Here is a 20,478-nt window from a genome sequence, read left to right on the forward strand (position 1 = left end):
TAACCCATAAAAATGTTACTTGTTTCGTGATTGGTCAGAGTTTAAACTTCCTCTTTTAGATCGATTGGCAGTTGGATTTTATCAATGATTATATTAACAAATACGCCATACTATGTACCCTGGTGCATACCCGATTGCTCCGTTTGGAGTTTAGGATGTAATTGTACATGAAATTGTAACATTTCAAAATTAATTAGTTTGGAATATCTTGTGTTCATGGTAAATGTTTGTTTGTTTTCTAGTTTTGTTAACTTTTATCAATTTTACAATCCTTCGTAAACAAATTATTTCTCTGAAAGTAACGTTAGAATTCAAATTTCAGCTCAAGTTCTCGTATATTTAAATTTGTTTGTGGAAGTATAGATGCGATCGGTTTTGCAAATGTATGACTTACGTTTAAAATCATTTTATCTGTTCGTATGTTTATAACCAACCTATGATGTGGGTACTTGTTAACCATCCGATTTCCTAAACCGTATTTAATTTAAGCTTCGGGCCCCAATTTCTCGAAACTTCTTAAAGTTAACAGGCTTAAGTAGTTTATTTTAATAAGCAAAAAACATATTTCAATTCGAAAATGTGCTTATTGTGATTATCATAACGCTTAGTCCCATGTCATGTCTAAAACATTCAAAGAAGTAAATATAACACAAATGCTAGAGGAACTAAAATTGTGAGCTTAGCTGTATCCTGTTATAGGAGACTTTTCGAGAAATTGGAGCCCCGGGGCTTCAACACCATGAAAGCCAAACAGAATGCGCCTTCTTTACCCCAAGACAAATACGATCAGTCAAAAAAGGCGAATTAATTTTGTTCTCTTACATTTTTGTCATTAAAGTGTTTGTCATGCCACCTGATCAATTACGTTAATTAAATAATTATATATCGTGTAGCAAGAAACATTCACATGTTTACGTTACTTAACAAACTATTAGTTACCTGATGTTTGGCTTATGAAAATCTTGAATTTTTAAATCATTAATGATTATTTAATGATCTTGCCATAATAACAAAAACGCACACGATCAACATATGTAAAAGATGTCTCACCCATCTGTTCGTTCAATAAACTGGTTCACACTTAACAGTGAGAATATAACGTGCAGAAGCTAGATATATATCTTTAATGCATAACATAACCAGTTTTGAGGCTGACCCCCTCCAAACTCCCCTTTGTTATACGCGCTATCAAGGAGTTTTGAGACTGACCCCCTCCCCACTCCCCTTTGTTGTACGCAGTATCCAGGAGGTTTGAGGCTGACCCCCTCCTCATCCCCTTTGTTATACGCGCTATCAAGGAGGTTTGAGGCTGACCCCCTCCCCACTCCCCTTTGTTGTACGCAGTATCCAGGAGGTTTGAGGCTGACCCCCTCCCCACTCCCGGCTGACCCCCACACCACTACCCTTTGTTGTACGCAGTATCCAGGAGGTTTGAGGCTGACCCCCTCCAAACTCCCCTTTGTCATACGCGCTATCAAGGAAGTTTGAGGCTGACCCCCTCCCCACTCCCCTTTGTTGTACGCAGTATCCAGGAAGTTTGAGGCTGACCCCATCCCCATTCCCCTTAGTTGTACGCGGTATCGAGGAGTTTCGAGGCTGACCCCCTCCTCAAAACCCTTTGTTGTACGCAGAATCCAGGAGGTTTGAGGCTGAACCCCTCCTCACCCCTTTGTTTTACGCGGTATCCAGATTGACCCCCTCCTCATTCACATTAGTTGTACGCGGTATCCAGGAGTTTTGAGGCTGACCCCCACCCCATTCACATTAGTTGTACGCGGTATCCAGGAGTTTTGAGGCTGACCCCCACCCCATTCACATTAGTTGTACGCGGTATCCAGGAGTTTTGAGGCTGACCCCCACCCCGTTCACATTAGTTGTACGCGGTATCCAGGAGTTTTGAGGCAAACCCCCTATCCATTCACGTTAGTTGAACGCGGTATCCAGGAGTTTTGCGGCTAACCCCCTCCCCATTCAACTTAGTTGTACGCAGTAACCAGGAGTTTTGAGGCTGACCCCCTCCCCATTCACCTCAGTTGTACGCGGTATCTAGTTTTGAGGCTAACACCCTTCCCATTCACCTCAGTTGTACGCGGTATCCAGTTTTGAGGCTAACACCCTCCCCATTCACCTCAGTTGTACGCGGTTTCCAGTTTTGAGGCTAACACCCTCCCCATTCACCTCAGTTGTACGCGATATCCAGTTTTGAGGCTAACACCCTCCCCATTCACCTCAGTTGTACGCGGTATCCAGTTTTGAGGCTAACACCCTCCCCATTCACCTCAGTTGTACGCGGTATCCAGTTTTGAGGCTAACACCCTCCCCATTCACCTCAGTTGTACGCGGTATCTAGTTTTGAGGCTTACACCCTCCCCATTCACCTCAGTTGTACGCGGTATCCAGTTTTGAGGCTAACACCCTCCCCATTCACCTCAGTTGTACGCGGTTTCCAGTTTTGAGGCTAACACCCTCCCCATTCACCTCAGTTGTACGCGGTATCCAGTTTTGAGGCTAACACCCTCCCCATTCACCTCAGTTGTACGCGGTATCCAGTTTTGAGGCTAACACCCTCCCCATTCACCTCAGTTGTACGCGGTATCCAGTTTTGAGGCTAACACCCTCCCCATTCACCTCAGTTGTACGCGGTATCCAGTTTTGAGGCTAACACCCTCCCCATTCACCTCAGTTGAACGCGGTATGCAGGAGTTTTGTAAGTTATAATCGGGACAGAGGGTTGCATTATTCGGTGTCTAGACTTTCAACATCCTGTACATCAAAGGTCAGGGTCACAATGTTACGGTGTACGTGAAAACAGGTCTGACTGTCGGACATTGTCGGTAGAATTTCAAATAGGCTGTTGTTCCGTCAAAAAACGGAGGACAGAGTTGACCGTCGTATTTGTTTGGCGAAAACTGATATCCAAAGTTGAAATTCTGCACAAAGACCTTTTGTTTAAAACAGTACTGACTTAAGGCATAGATGAAATCTTTAGCTTTATATCAAATACTCCACCATTTGCATTGTAAGATATTGAAAACAGATCTACATCATAAAATAAATATGTTACAGTTAACTTTAAACCAAAACACCATATTATTTCCATTTACAGGCGGGACCTTCTAATGGGGATCGTGGAGCATTGGGCAAGATGTTTGAGGCGGTCAGGGAGGCGGACATTGAAACGCTTACCGAGATGTTGGAGACTTCCAGCAGACTTAACCTGGACCAATTAATGGTAAAATGACACACTGATCTACTTATCGGATGAATGTTATGAATGGCACGTTCAGTACAATGAATGGCAGGGTTATCGATCACTTAAAATCCATTTTTTGAACCAGTGCATATGAAATTGCAATAATTATATATATGATGATAACAACACGCCGTGTTCCTCCGGCTTTTTGTATTTTGGTTTAGATTTATATCTGGCACGGATTTGTTCTTTTAACGATGACTGCATTGGCTTCTTTCTTCATTAGCCAGATTGTTTTTGGACTCTCTATATGCTTCCCATTACATTGTGTGAGATACATAGTTGGGAATAAATTCGCGTTGCGTTGCGTTCACAATCTTTTTGCGCTAGTTGATAACACGACGTGTGCATCTGGTTGTTAACAGGCGATGTCAGTTTCCTTGTGTATTAATATGTTAACATTTATCGGGTTATTTACAGTTGATTTTAACAACTGTTGTGTGCCAATACCACACCTCAGTTCATTATAAAAATACTGGTGTTATTTGGTGTTGTCTTCGTTCAGAGTGAACTGAAGTAGTTATGTATAGTTCGGATCCATTATGATTCTTGTGTCAGATGATGTTGACAGTGCTGCACATACCATGACTTATAGCAATGAATAGTCGTAATCAAACCACGATTGCTGCTTCCCTACTTCAGTAACTTCTAGAGGAATTCTCACATAATATATTTGATTTTTCTATTTTATGGAATTGTATTTGTAATAGTTTAATACGCTGGACCATTTTTTTCTAATCATTTATTGATACATTGTAATAGACATTAAGTGAATCCGAAACAATCTAATCAAAGTTTATTCCTAGCTGCTCTAAGGGGTTATGCTTGACAATACTATTGTTGTGTTCCTGTTTAGAGAGTCAGTGTATTGAATCTTGAGATGAGAGATCCTGTTCATTCACATATATATGGAAGGTGCAAAAGCGGATGAAGTGATTTTCTTTTTCATGTGATATCATTGGCGTTATGGTCTTGGTCTGTTTGGTATGTTCCTTTCCTGTTGTATTACGTTGCTATGCGGGATTCCAATTCAATATATGCAGTTTAAGTATACAGGCGGCAGAAACATTTTTTTCACTGTATAAGACTAGAAAAATAAATAAAACATTGTTTCTGCCCCCTGTTTGAGTGCATTTATTTTGTGATATGTTGCCTAGATATCGACTGATCATCTTTGTTTATTGGCAGTTTGCCGGTTCGACAATTAATACGTTGACAAAATACACCCGATCGATGTAGATGCAGCACTTACCGGACGGAATGGTTATAATTTCAATGAATTCTCTTTTTATATTTGTTCAATTAACACTAATCATCACATTGAACAATTCAGGGTGTTTTGGAAACAGATGACTAAGCAGTAGAACTGACTTATGTAATTATGGCGAATGAATTGCAACATTGTCTATCATCAAACTCACTCTGTGTACTTATTATAGGACGGCCAGCATATTTTACACGTGTCGCTGGACCATCTTGATATGACACAAGTGCTTCTGACGCATGGCGCCAACCCAAACATTCCGGACGAAGTAAGTTAACATTTTGTGCAGGCCTTCAGTTTGTGACGCATTTTTACTGAGTAGCTTGTCAGGCAATATAAATATTCATACAGCAAACAATCGGCTATGTTTCTAAAGTTTTAGCCTGTGTACTTTAATTAATTGTTTTTATAGCCAGTGTTAATAGCCAGTGTTATTTTGGTTCATTTGATACTTTGCAATTTAGTTTAAATGCTTATGTCTATTCATACGGTGTCAAGAGAACCATTCTTCACTTTATCAAAATAGCATATGCTTTAATATTTTTGGAGAGGAAAACTGGCGACATTGTTTGTTTTATTGCTGCACTCTGATTGGACACGCGCGAAGTAATTTGTCCTAAATGAAACGACGTTTCGAATGTCCCCCATTCCTTTAAACGAACGTTATTTATCGATATCAGATTCATTTCCTTTTGTTTTACCTTTAATACTTTCTATTTCATATCAAAGTCAATTTGAACAAGCGGAGAACAATGTAAAAAAGGAAGCTTGGCCGCGATAATGATCGCGTACTGCTTAATCGCACGAAAATTAAGAATCAATCCATACATTTATTCAACAATGTATATTGATTGTTTAACCCGTATGATGTTTGCATTGAATCATTTGTAAACACTTAAAATTTATTTATTTCTCCACTTGTGCCATGCCGTCTAGATATTCTGTTAATAAAACTGAAACTTAATAGAAGGTACGATACAAAAAATACAAAGGTATTGTGTCATTCAGTATCAGATAACACAGTATGTAAATACTGAACATTGCATAAAATGATGCCTTTTTCGATATTCCAGAAAGGTTGGTGCCCCATCCACTACGCCACAAAGCGAAACTTTGTTGAAACTGTGATGCTTCTTCTCCAGACCGGTGCAGATATAGATCTCAAAACCGTACGTAAATTGGTTTGGATAATGTTTTCCTGCTAATAAATATTGTTTGACACTAATTTATAATATCATACAACTTGGTTGGGCTCTTAGTGCAGTGGTTCGCACAATTAAAATAACTTTCTCCACATGTAATCGATATAAAATAAATGTAGTTTAAACTTATATAAATATGAGCACTAATTAATGCAGTTTAATCAGTGTAACTTCGTTTAAAGGGACGCGTTTACATATATTATGTGGTCAACGATTTTTTAAAAACTTATTTTGCTTACTTTTTTGAACACACACCAAACTGGAAGGTATTAAATTGAACAGAGATTTAAATCCAAGCACGAAATTATTCATTTGCAAAAGTTTAACTAACGGTTTTCGGCAAAATAAAGAATTTTTAGGACTTTACATCAGAGTTCTTTTGTGAACTGTTGACTACGTTTTATCTTTGAAACCATTATTGTTTTCGCGATTCAGATTAATAAATATTGTGCGATGGCCGACCAAATAATATGTGAACGGGTTCCTCATGGTGTTAACCTGATATAAAACATTTCTCTCATGCAAACATGTTAAGCTGATAACTCTTTGTTGTGCGCTGACAGAGCAGTAACATGCCTTGTTCTATTGAAATACTTTACAGAAAGAAGAAAATAAAAAAGAGCAAAAGAGCGCACTGCAGATAGCAGTAGAGTATGGAGCACAAGCGTGCGAGGACCTGCTTCTGTTTGCATGTGCAAAGGTAACATAAACAGAATACGAGTTCGTTTTATTTTTTAAGAAAATTAAGGAAATGACATTTTCACCTCATCCCAATTTCTTTCCCGTAATTGTGCAACAACTCATAGCAAAGAGGTGGCGGGGGGGGGGGGGGGGGGGGGGGCTATCAATATCATCATGGTATATTTACGGTCGAGCGCTGGAAACGTGTTACTACTACTGACCGCTCCAATGTGGTAATCCTTGTATATGTTTCCATTTAGATACCCGGTAAGCAAGATGGGGAAAACCATGACATAGCCGATGGCTTCCTTGACGAAGAAAATCCTGAAATGCCCGATGGTGTGCTTGATAAAAACGACGAGAAAAACGTTAAAACACCCGATGGCTTGCTTGATAAAGAAGACGAGGAAAACCATAAAATACTTATGAGGGGTATTAATGATGGGTAATTATAGTCTGCATTTCATTATCTAAATCATTAGAGAGGTTGAGATGGTGAACATGTGGACTACTTTTTAATAAGTACGTCAAAAATTCAATTCAATTCAATTCAATATTCTATAACATTTTGATTATAACCTACAAATACCGACAATCAGCACAGTGCAATCGTTACAAATTACAGTTCAACTTATTAACGTACATTGCGCCATAATTTGGAAACGTGCTTAGCTAAGTTAGTAAGAATGTGTTTGTAGAATCTCGCTTCGCCCTCCGTACACCTGAATATGTATTACCATATGTTCTTACTATAAGCGGGATGCGTTGTTTACATTTAATAATTTGATTATTTTCGTACCGAGCGTACCGGTAGTCTAGAGGTGGCACGTGTCATTTATTTGATCTCGTGTCCCCGACTTACAATCTCGCTCCCATGACCCTTTTTTCTACAAGTAAGTCGTGACCACGACATTAGTCTTGGAAACGAGTAAGTTAGCCTTGGAAACGAGGTTAATGAAACCATTCACACTTAGTTGTGAAGTTTAAACAGATTTAAGATAATCGAAATTTCGACTGAAAACCTTTATTGAAACGTTGCGCTGTTCCCTTTGAAAACTAAATACATGTATGTCACGACTATTTGTGTGTTATTATAATTAGCAAAATATCTGTTGGTGGTGGAGTGTTTAACGTCAATGCCGGCAGTGGCTTTGTTTCCGTGGAAAGTCGAACGAAAACGAAAATGCACATGAAGATTGGACAGGTTAAGGAAGCCTTTATCATGCAGTGCCGGGAAATGGAAGTTGACTTCCAGTCCTCCAGCATTCGAATACAGTCGGTAGGACGTGTGTTTCATCATTCTTTTTGTGTCACATACGAAGCATGACAGGTCCAACGTGAATACTTTGTCAGGCGCCGTTGTCCGCATTACCCTCACAAATTTGGTTCCGATAAATAATCATAGAACGGCGTGTTGCAAAATATTCACATATTCAAATCTGCCCGTTGGTAATAGTCAAATGAGCTCTCTTAATTTAAGGTCAGTAGGTCAAAGGTCATGGTGACCTTTACTAGACAAACAATGGGCGCTTCCGAAAGGCGCAATTCTAATTCCTTATAATGTTTATTGACATTGTAATCGAGTATGGGTGTGTGTGTGTGTGTTATTGTTTGGTTTGTAATTATTGTGCAATTTAACAATTTATTACACGTGATCGATATTCGTCAAGAGTGTTGTTGTTTTTTCCTGGTCCTTCGTAATCATGTTTATATGTTTTAATAACTCTCCAAGAATACCATTTAAGCCGATGTAAGGGGTCGTTGACAGTAACCATGGTAACTGTTCTCCATCAATCAAACCGTAACTGCTCCGAAACGTGTATTTTCAAACTCTCGATGTATGGTTGGCTTCCGACGGATCTCCATTACTGAGTAGATTACTTTAAATGATTGCTTTCATTTAATGCTATCAAGGGAAGTCTAACCGCTAAACATGTATTTACTTAATTTGTAGGTGAAGTTTACCGAAGATATGACGCTAGTGAGCCGTATTTACCAATACAAAGTTGACAAAACAGTCACATGCGACGTTAAAGTTGAAATATTTGAGAACGATGATACAACGGGACAAGTGAGATCTACAAAGCAATACAAGGAACTTATTATACAGCAAACTGTGAAGGGGTCTGAAACCAAGAGCGACTGCGTGGATTTACCGAAAAATTCTGGAAACGAAGTAAGATTATAAAAACATAATACTTTAAATAAACCCATTTATATTTTTTTTCTCATAGCCGTCACAAAAAAACTAACATTATATTAAAATAAACCTCGCTGGTTACATCATTATCATCATCATCATCATCATCATCATCATCATCATCATCATCATAATCGTCATCATCAGCAGCAGCAGCAGCAGCAGCAGCAGCAGCAGCAGCATCGTCATAATCATCAATGTCATTGAAAATATAGACGTAAGATGTTATTAAGGTCACAATCAAAGGAATGACATTTTACTCCAATGGAATATCACCGGTTGTGGCGTTTGGTGTCTTTGCACAAGTTCGAAAAGAAAATTTTACCATCGGACCAAACGAAAAGAAAAAAATACAGTCAGCTGTTGAATCGATGTTTGCAGTTGATGTTCAAACAGGAAGCGCACCATCGTCAACTGAGCTGGAGCTTAAGGTACATGGACCGTATTGCAGAAGCATCTATATATCATACATTTCTATATTTTAATGGCTGAATATAAATAAACATGACAGTTTCTACCACTGGAAAAACACAGTTAAGGAAAATGTTGAAATGAATCGCAAAAAGGTAAAATTTTAACTGTAGGTCCTGCTGTGTCAACGCAGTACCTTTTGCGGCAGCGAAATTTAGATAATTAAAATAGTTAACAAAATGAATCAAATGGGAGAAGTTGTATAGAAAACCGCATTTTTAATCGTCTTCCATCGATCATTGTTTAAATCATTTCAGTTATATAAGATTCGTACAGCACATCTATGAATCATAATTAAGTTAAATGCCATGGTAAATATTTGCTTTTAAAATTACAATCTTAATCAGAATAATTATCAACCATAAAAAATTCGTATTATATTAGTGTTCTAAGCATGTAGACAATTCGGGGTTACATCGATTAAAGGAACACTGAAATCATGTTAATATAGTGTACGTTCGGTTTCACTTTAAATCTAAACGCTAAGTGTAACTGTCAGTCCAATCAGTATTGTTCTCGGTATAACATTTTTATCTTTTATGATCTGACCGTTTAAACCATATTCTATTGCTATGCTATGTGTACAGAACGTTTTTGTTTTATTTTACAAACTTATTTGTTGGTTAAGTTAATATCGAGTGGGTACTAAATAGCTTTTGGTACATTTAAATTATAACTTCTCTTCGAATCAGATTCCCACTATATTTAAGTGTCATGTTTGCAGTAACAAGTTCGTCATTGACATAAGCAGTAAATAGAAATAAAATAACTGTCAAAAATATCATCGAAAAGGTCATAAAGGCAGACGATCCAACACCATTACCTAGAAGCGAGAGCAACAGCTCCGTCGATTCGGGGTTTCAAAGCGAGACAAGTATAAGCAGCCATTCTGATTTTTGCTCGGTTGCCAAAAGACAACCAAGTCTGGTATCAGACGAGTCCAGGATGGGAAACTCTACTGATGGTGGCGGCGGTCCAGGACCTTCAGATACGTACGAAATGAGCGACATGGGTAGACCCTCTTCTCCGGACACGCACCTTGATGCGGATATTGTTGTTATATCACTTCCAAAGCCTCCTATAATGGGAGTCGACAATGATGGAAGTCTTGCAGTTCTGCGATGCAACGATGGTATGAATTGAAGTTCTGGTATGGTAAATAGCATGAAGTATACGAAGAAATGAATCATGTTCGTGGATATAGCATGTAACTTTAAATATTTAAACCTTATGTGTTTGTTTTCAGAATTGTGAAAGTTGTAATCCACATCATTTTGTTGAAACTCTTACTTTTCTTTTAATTTTTTCTTCATAACTACATAGTTTCATAGTTTTAATAGTTTATTTAAAATGCAGAAAGGCCATAGGCCAATGAGAATACAATAATTTTCAAATATACACATGTCATGACAATTCAAAGATCAGTGGTCAAATACAATTTCATAGATAAAATTTGTTTACAATAACTAACACTATATTATTATATAATTCAAAACTATAATATATATAATACTATAATATTATGTTAATATAACATACATAATTATGTTGCATGTCTGGTGGACACAAACTTTATTTATTTTACACTTATTCTATCCTGTCAAATCTTATCTTGTCTTATCTCTAAGGCTCCAACCCCCTTGACGTCGGTTGTTGGAATAGAACAGAACACTTGGAGCCTATAAACAACAAGAATAATTTACAAGTTCAGGACGGAGTCATGGGATGGTAAGCAAAAAATACTTTTTGTACGCCGACCATTTCCCAGTTAGTAGTTTATATATATATATAACATTTAGCTTTATGATTTTACAGAATCTCATTATATAGAGAATTAAAACACTAGGTTAGTGCCGTGGATGGAAAAAGTTTATCTGGCAGACGAATTTAGCGGGTGAGCCGAGCTAGATAAGCTTTCTCCATCCACGGCACTTACCTAGTATTCTATTTATCCTGTTTCTTTGTTTATTAAAACGCGATCAATTACCTTCAAACTATCAAGTACCTTTTCTAAAAAAGTTTTTCCCTGTTGACATCGGCACGCTAAGTGTCCATGTTTAAATGTGCCAAAAATAGTTATTAAAACTGTTCAATTCAAGCTTTTAAACGTGCATTAACGTGGATCAGTCACCAAACATTATTATGTTACAATTATTCCGCAATCGCAGACTACATAGTTCAAAATCACGAGTGTTTACAACTAATCGTCACATGCTCAATGGCTTTATTTCATGCTGAGGTTAAAGAATAAAGTGCTGGTTGTTCAGAACTACACCGGCAAAAAGATAATTCATTTCTGTTGTCAGATTTTGTCATTCACCCTAGAAATGGAATTACCTATCGTTGAATGCTGCACGTTTTCAGCATTTGCGACTTGAGTAAGTGCACATCTAGATTTCTTTGCCAGTGTAATTATCATGCTGAGTGATGGAACTTTCTGGGCGAGTGATTGTTCAGGTCGGTTGTTGGCGGACTATTAATGAGATTTAGAAACATTTTTGTGCCTTTCCTCTGACATTTCAGATTTGAAAAGAAGTCCATTTTTGCGGTTCGCATGACCAACTGACTGTAGATAAACACCATGTGGTCTACGATTTGTATGCGAATGAAAGGATAACACTTTATCCACTACATGCTGAACCTTAAATTATCCGCTTATATGTGTCGGTCATTCAGAGTCCGTTGTCCGCTAGAGTAATTTCTCACATGGAATAAGAAGTTTTTTTCCTCGGTGGTGTTATCCATTGCATGTATATATATGTTTTCTACAGAAATAGCTTAAGTATAACCTTATCCTGATCACCCTGTTGTCAAACTACTTGACAGCTCGTTAGACGTCCTTACTGGATTTCAACAAGAACGGTGAAAAAAACACACATTCAAACTAAAATAAAACGAAACTCGTCCTGCGCTAGAACGCACAACGGGTCAATAAAAAGTTTGGTATTGTAGCAATATTGGTTATATAACGAGGTTATAATTATTTATATACCAAACTACAGAAGCAAGCCTAGTAGCTAAAGTTTAAACATAAACCCCGTTTGATGGCACAGGGTAAACGCAAAAGACATAGAACACAAAAACAAACAATCACAAACAAGAAACATGGAACAACAGCAACAAACAAAGAACTCCACAAACAAAACGTACAGTACATTTATATTCTATAGAACCTAGGTGTGTTTATCAAGGATTGTTAGGACCCGCCTTGGAACGGTCAGTAAAATGTAAACAAGGTAAACATAGAAAGTTGGTTAAATAACAAGGTTGGTGAATAACTAGGCTGGTTATACATTTGTTTGTTCACAACATATTGCGCTCTTACTTCAAACATTATTATTTATTATCTTACGGACTTCCTTATAATTATGTAACATTTGCATTCAGTAATGAAATATATGTTCTACTTTATATCTTCAGTTACATAGTGGTTCGGGTAAAAAAATTCTCCTATCTGATAAGGAAGCTTGTCCGGCAGATGTATGAAAATTGTGTCAGTGATAAAAAACCATGCACTTTCTTGCCGCTGCTTAAAAAAGTGAAGGAAGAGGGGACCTTTTTAATACAGATCGTTCTCTGCCTTGAAACTGAGCTTGAAGGTATACTTGCCAAAGAGCAAGCACGACAATCCGGCTATGTTCTCTCAGAACACGGCCCGGTTTACTTGGAAATGAATGTCCGCAAAACTTACATGCTGAAAGTTAAGTGCAACAATACCCGCAAAATGACTGAAGATACCTTTCCAATACAGTGTCAAGGGAAATCACGTCCGAAATCACAAATTATTGAAATTGGCGTAGAACCTAACAAAAGGGCGAGTGGACGTGTTTATTGCTTTAAGAAAAATGTTCCAACGAGCGAACTAGACTACGGGTATGCTTGATATTTAAATATAAACATGTGTGTATTTCTGTTTTAAGTTATATGTTGGAACAAGTAAAATGTTTAATTCTCGATAAGCAGTTCACCCAGCATAACTTGCGCAGGTCTTGTATGGGAAGATGACAATACAAATGCAAGTCAAGTGACATTGTGTTGACGAAGGTGATGTTTGCTTTTAAAACGCTAAGTTCAAGATGAAGTATTTTTAGATAATTATTGGGAAACATTGTTTTTGCTAAGGACTTTGTTCTCAGGAAGTGTTCTTTAATATAAAATAGAGTATTTCCGTCACAGTTTTGTGGCACTTAATCTTTTAATCTTAATTTCAATGTTTTTTTAAGGTCAAAAAGCAATGTACAGTTTCCGATTCCATTCCAAACGTGCAAAAGACATACTATTTTAGGTACGATATCTTTATATTGATATTTTGTCGTATATGTTCACTTATTTAAACATGTTTTAGGATTCTGTTTTGATTAATTTTCGCCACATTAATTGTTTATTGAACTTTTTTGTATTGTTTTGGTGACAGACAGCTTCTTGAGTGATCGTTTCATAAAAGACGCAGCGAAATGTGTGGGTGACAAATGGTTTGAGCTGGGATTACGGTTTGGATTTTCATGCGAAGAAATTAATTGTTTTGCCGAAGTGGCAGACAAGAACGAGAAGGTACACTTGGCGTTTATCAAGTATAAATCAAAACAGCCAGATCTTTTTCCAGTGTCCTTATTACTTGGCAAGTCTATATCAATGAGTATTTATACAGTTGTTTGCCAAAAGACTAAGCTTATTGACGTGCACGTCAATCAGATAAATCTATTTGGACATTCAGTATCAACACTTTAAAATATTTCGCCTGACGAGCGTCATCTAAGACTTTGATTTATATTGCCGGTTGATTTCTCATGTCAACTGTTCTGAATGGACTCTCTTCGGGTGTATGGGCCAGCTTCTTCAGAAGTTAGGTTTGCGTTGAAACATAAAAGAAAACGCTAATTCGTTGACGTTGGCAGCCAGCTTTCTTTGATATGCAAAGTCGGTTGATAGTTATAGATGTTGCATTTAATTTGAAATTAATTTGGAGTATTTGGGTAGATCAGCAGCCGCGATCATTCGTTTGTTTATTACATTGAAATATTTAGTTTATTTGCAAACAGTATAAAGGCACATGCGAAAATGTAAAATACCCTCTGTTAATGATATTGACTTACTTTATTGTGAGACACTCGAGGCAATTATAAACTGATTTAACATGGCATCAATTGCTAAAAATTTCTTAATCTTAATGGCTTAAGTAGCTATTTCAGTTAGCCAAAATACACACTTAAAATTTGATTTTGATAAATAAAAATGGTTAATTGTTATTTTCTTAAAGATAATTCCTAGTTACAAAATTTATATAAAAACAAAATTAATGTGCTAAGCTTTATACCGTTTCGAGGAATCGAGGCAAGAGCTGATGTGAATGACTTCAATTTGTACAAATTCTGTGTAAAGAAAAAGTAAATAAAAATAGTTTACGTACGTTAAATAAACATGGAAATAAATTTAATTATTAATAACCCTAGTAAATTTCATTATTTTTTTTGCAGGTTTTGTTTGTATGGCGAGATGACAATACAACTGCAAATGACAGAGGGTTGACCAAGGCGATGGTTGCTTTTAAAAAAGCCGAACTACCAGCGTTGCGACGTAAATTTCTAGATGAAGTATTAAAATGGTACGTGATGCGGCGATAATTATGTTTTAGCATATTAAATTTTATCAGGAAGTGTTCTTTAATATAAATAAAGATAAAATTATTTCGGCTGAGATCTGCGATATGTGACAAAATGGGTTTCATGAGCTTTGTCCCTAAAACGTCACAACTTGGATACGCTTATGGCTATCAAACGTTTTTCCAGGCAAATGTGACTTTTCATCTCGCACATTCTTTAGTACAATTGTTGCAGATTCTAGAAACAGACTATATCGTTATCTTCTTGCATGCTGAGTATTCTTGGTCAGTCTGTTGGTGTACATTGCTTAGCATAGGTGATAATAAATAGTTAGAGCACACTTGTGTTCCTTTTTTATTATTTCACATTAGTGAACATAGAACACACGCATACACAACAAAGGAAAACAAAACATGGTGTCAGAAGTAATTTTGTGGATTAACTAAATTTTGATTTGAACAGTTTTACATTAGTAAACATGGAATTTAGTGGAATTCAAGCACCACGCATGGAATGGGACTCGACAAATCTGCCAGAAGCATTCGAAAAGTTTGAGCGTCACGCGAAGCTAATGTTCTCTTGACCATTGAAGGCGAAAACAGAAGAAGAGCAAGTGTCGTATTTCCTGTTGTGGATAGGCGACACAGGAAGAGATATTCACTGTACGTGGAAAGACATTTCGGAAGCTGATGCGATAAAGCTCAGTACATTTTATGATATATTCAGAGCATATGTACAGTCAAAACTAAATCCTATTTTTGGACGTTATAAGTTCTTTAATCAAACGCAAGAGAATGATACAATTGATGCATTTATCTCTAGCTTGAAGATGTGCGCAAGGGATTCTAATTTTACAAATACAGACGAGATGATTAGAGACAGAATAGTGTTTTGAACCAACAAAGTTGCGCGAAAAACTAATCAACATCGGTTCTGATCTAACACTGGACAAAACAATACAAACTGCCCAAAACCACGAGTATTCTCAGGAACAGCTACGCTCCATGAATAATGACGTGGACGTCTGTCGACCGTTTGGACACAAGCCGAATACAGAGCGCCGTCAGCAACAACGCCGACCAGTGACTTCATCTTCAAGACCAGGACCACCGAGACAAGGACGCTCGTGCACGAATTGTGCACGGGAGCGTCCCCGGCAAAAGGGAAGCAGTGTCATAAATGTAACAAATACAATCATTTCGCCGGCATGGGAAAAACAATGTGAATAGTGTTGACGATAATTATGAGAAGATAATCTGTGGTATTCAAGAATACTCAGCATGCAAGAAGATTATAAGTATCTTCCATGGCCGAGAGTGTAAGATAGGTTCATTCCGACCCGAGCGTAAAACACCCTGCGCGAGGGTCGGGATGAACCTATCTTACACGAGCGGCTATGGTAGATGCTATTTCTCCCACCTCAGTTAAACAAAATTAAGTAAAAATGTATTTTTTGCTAGAACTCTTTTGTGCTTAGTGAAAATAATTGCGTGTGGATATGTGATAGCACGTGGTTGTCATGGAAATGCGCGCAATGAACAAGTTAATGATAATAGTCAAATCGGTCTTTTTAAATAGTTCTAAAGAGAATGAAGCATTATTTCTTGAATGGTGCGTGAAAACTGTTTTATGGTGACATTTGAAGCGAGAAATAACTAATTAGTGTTCTAAATATTACCATAAGACAAGATTTCCTTGATGTCACTGACGACAGTCTTCAACAAGGGAGGTAATTACAATGTTGTGACCATTAAAAAAAGGAGTTCCATACGGGCATTTTATCTTCGCCCGTGGGCAAGATAAGAATATCTAGCATGGTTAAATTATTGGATCTACTTATCTGAGGTGGGAAAAAGATGTAAAGTATAGTATGTTTTTAGAATCTGCAACATCTCTCTTGTTTTGTTAAAAAGAAAGTGTAAATATTATAGTTAATAATATTTCAAACAGGTAAATGAAATAAATCATTGTTACACATTTATATTATTAAATGAATCGATGTTTTTGTCATTTTAAGTCTTGTTTTCTTGTGTTCGTTTGTGTACCGTTGTTATGGGCCGTTTTCCTATGCCAAATATTGTGTAATAATAAAACAATATATAGGCGATGTTCGATCATTATGTTGAAATCTAGCCCGTGAGAAAAGGCAATATATTGTTGATAAATCAGTTGCCAAGGCACATTGTATTACATACAAATTATATAGATTTAGTGGAATCAACATTCTTACTAAGTACAACTGGTTAACTTGTTTACATCGAATGAGTGATTTTTAAAACCTATCCTTACTAAACATAGCCAAACTCGAAGTTTATTTTAACCATTTTTATCAAAGCCGAATGTTGACTTTATCGGGTGAAAAGGCTATCGTGTCAAATGAATGACACCAATACAATCCTCTGCTGGTGACATTCGAGTCAAGTTATTCAAAATCTTGATCAGGAGGAAAACAAAAACCAAACGGTTTAGTGTAAACAAAACAAACACAAAACCAAAAACACATACACGGGGAAGTTTACATTACGATAAATCAATAAGTGTTATGGTTAATCACGTGGTACGGCCAGCTTTAATAGTACATGTAACCCGTCCGAAAGGTTAGTGAAACAGAAGTTCACTATTGTTAAACATGTTTTATTTTATTTTAAGGAAAGACAATGACCCTGCTCTTTATAGCTGGGCTGAAAAATACATAAATGCCACTCCAACGATAAATAACAGAACAACAGGACGACATATCGTTTTTGACATGAATCGACTGAAACAACCTCATGGTATACAATTAAATATTCGCTATTAAAACTAAAAAAAGAAAAACATCAATATTTCTGGCATAGTCCTTTTTGCATAATGTTTTCTTCAGATTTTAATACGCAAAATTAGCTTCGCAAACGAGTCGTAAGAGCAAGGCATGCAATAGAACGTATGCATTTGGCGTGAACATAATTGATGTCAGCATCGCTGAATAATGTTAACCATAACTAGAATAAACTACAAAGAAAAACTAGAAATGCCTAAACTCGTCTTTGTAAAATTATCTCCCTTAAATTGAAGTACAATTGTTTTGAAAATTCAGCACACTTGATTAATTCTCTCATATTTTAATATGTATTGGTATCGTTGTCGTAAAATACATTCGGAAAAAATATCCTTCGTTTGGGTTATATATCATGCAATATTATTTCCCAGAGTTTGTTAATTATTGTGTTGATTCAGTGTCGCCTTTGGAAGATGAGTTTTTGCTGGAAATGTGTCCAGCAATTGAAAGAGACTTATTGTTTATACAACTTGGAGTAAAGAATGTTGAACTAACGGATCACAAGGAAATAAGACCAGCAGTCAGAAGAAAATGCTTGGTAGGTTCTACAGTCTGTGTTTGTACAATAATCAGAGTGACGTTATTTTCCGCATTATGCAAACCGTAACACGCAAAAAGCGCCCTTGTGTTGTCAAACGTGATTCATATTCCATTTTTACACATAACCTGAACATTCAACAATCAATTAGTGAATGTTTGAAAATGAACTGTGTTTTTACCTTTAAGCAAATTTACAGCATTTTTGAATTAAAAAAAAAAATTCGCCGAAAGTTTAAACGTGAAATATTTTGCTAAAGACTTTTTTCTAGCTAAAAAATTTAAAATTAATTTTTTTTGTTATATTGTAGTATTCATTTCATTCTAATTCAGAGGTTTTGAAATTAAGTATTTTGGATAAAAAATGAAAGATATGAGAAATTTAAAGGGCCATAAATATTTAACAAGTACTTTAAAAATATAATTATTCATATTTGATTTTGTAATGACATAGCCTTTGAAATGATCACTTGATTCTACCACTTGAAAGAATGCCTTGTTACATAGTTTCACAAATCAATATAAGCTAACTATGTTGTTAATTTACGTCTTTACAGTTACTCCATATTGCAAAAAATCGGTTCGGTGAAAATGGTATTTTGAAGTTACTGAAACAGTTATATAATGAACTGTCGCCATTGCATGCGGAGGAACTTCAAACTGAGGTTACTAAATGGTAAGCTTTCTTTTATATCATGAAGTTCGTTATTGGTGTATCATTTCTGGGTATGGTTTCCCATTGGGTTTTTGTAGAAATACAAAAAATATATTTCATTTATTTCAAATTAATATATTGGTTACATAAAGTTTAATAGAGTTAAGATTGTTCACTATTTTATCTTTATATATTAAAATAATAACGTTAAAACATACAGCTGAATTCTTAGTGGATGCAAATATTTGTTGACCAATGAGAATAGTATTTTATTAAAATAAATAACAATTCTGAAACATATCTAATTAAACAAGAGAGCGGAGTGAGTAATGCCAGATAGCGTAGTGGTTTTAACGCGTCTAGATTCTATAGAAATGGGATATTTCGTCGTCGGTTTGACGCTCACTAAAGTCGAGTAAATTTTCAGTCAACTTGCTCCTTCTATAGAAAATCAGACGAAAATTAAGATAAAACTCAATTCTCATTGGTCCGCAAACAAATGAAAACACAAATATTGGGTTGTATTAAAAGTAAATAAAATCCTTGAAGCGAAATCCATCAGGGGCACAATAAACGCACACGTTAATAAAGCAGAAGCGTAGGTTTGGAAAACAGTTATGAGTGACGCACTTTCAACGCCCCTTCATGAACCATTAGTTTAAGTTCTTTGGTGAACTACGTGTTCAAATAAGTTTAAACAGAAAAGTGATTAATTATGCAATAAATATTATTTACATGACAGTTTAGTACTGTCAAAATAACAAAAATGTGTTTACTTTTCAAATGTCAAGGTATTATTCACCTTATATATATAATTATGTTATTGAATAACTTGATATCGTTGAGAAGTCTGCAACATGTTGTCTTAAGTTTACGACTATTCGATTGTAACAATTTATTACAACATTATATGTATCACTCTCGTTGACTTGTGATGTAGTGCTTGGTGACCAAAACCAAAATCACATGCGCCAAAGCAGAGAATCGAACCTTGGTGAGAAGCGAGTGCGCTTGCCGCTGCGCTAACCGGACAATACAGACCTGCATTACAACATGTTAACGAAGATAGCATTTTCCAGTATTCGTTAGAGCATTTGTTTTGTACGATCTTTCAGGGTGAAAGAGAACGAGGGACATCACCAGGAAGGGGACAAAATACGAAAGTTAAAGAAGATATTTGACATTCATTAAACTACTGAGCACCTTTAAATCGAATGATTATACATTTCATTACCTCCTGAACAGTGACCATGTGGAAGCATGAAGTTGTTCAGAAATACGATGTTGGAAATCTCAGATTGATTGAGACTAAGACTGTTCATAGACAGCATTGATAAGTGCAAACGTCAACCGTTATCGACCTAAACGGGCATTACCTGTTATGGCCAGTTTGTATATAATACTACTTTAAATGAAACCCACAGAGAACAACCTAGTAGTTAACCCTGTATTCATCGATAAAGAAATAAATGACATGTTGAATTAGTCCTACTTATCGTTTTATATTATCCTACTCCATTTTAGCGTACGATGTTGACAACATAATTATATCAATCGCATAATAAAGTTTCATTTCAAACCTTCTGCCTTATACTAGTAATTGTATTGGATCAAAAATGTGTTCACTGTGCCTGATCGACCAGGCCCAAAACATATTACAACGCCATCGACTAAGCACCATATGACAAAGTGCATTGATATTTATATGCACTTTAAATATACGACGTGGCTTTGCAGTTGGCCGACGTTTCCGTTATTGTACGTCAAAATTATTTTGATAACCTTTAAAATAACGTT

At 36.3% G+C, this 20,478-nt stretch overlaps 1 protein-coding gene across 1 annotated transcript; it reads left to right on the forward strand.

The window, feature by feature from the left end:
* The first annotated feature begins 95 nt into the window (after positions 1 to 95).
* Positions 96 to 20,142, forward strand: LOC128238747 (uncharacterized). The gene is made up of 19 exons (XM_052954978.1): positions 96 to 219; positions 3,107 to 3,232; positions 4,693 to 4,785; positions 5,591 to 5,686; positions 6,321 to 6,419; positions 6,661 to 6,845; positions 7,502 to 7,679; positions 8,355 to 8,576; positions 8,834 to 9,031; positions 9,864 to 10,203; positions 10,700 to 10,799; positions 12,492 to 12,944; positions 13,295 to 13,356; positions 13,486 to 13,622; positions 14,546 to 14,673; positions 17,321 to 17,445; positions 17,888 to 18,027; positions 18,584 to 18,702; positions 19,797 to 20,142. Exons 1-19 carry the CDS (start codon positions 217 to 219, stop codon positions 19,870 to 19,872), a joined length of 2,880 nt encoding a protein of 959 aa, XP_052810938.1. The 5' UTR covers positions 96 to 216; the 3' UTR covers positions 19,873 to 20,142.
* The last annotated feature ends 336 nt before the right edge of the window (positions 20,143 to 20,478 follow it).

This window comes from Mya arenaria, chromosome 6 (genome assembly GCF_026914265.1).
Source record: "Mya arenaria isolate MELC-2E11 chromosome 6, ASM2691426v1".
NCBI lineage: Eukaryota > Metazoa > Mollusca > Bivalvia > Myida > Myidae > Mya > Mya arenaria.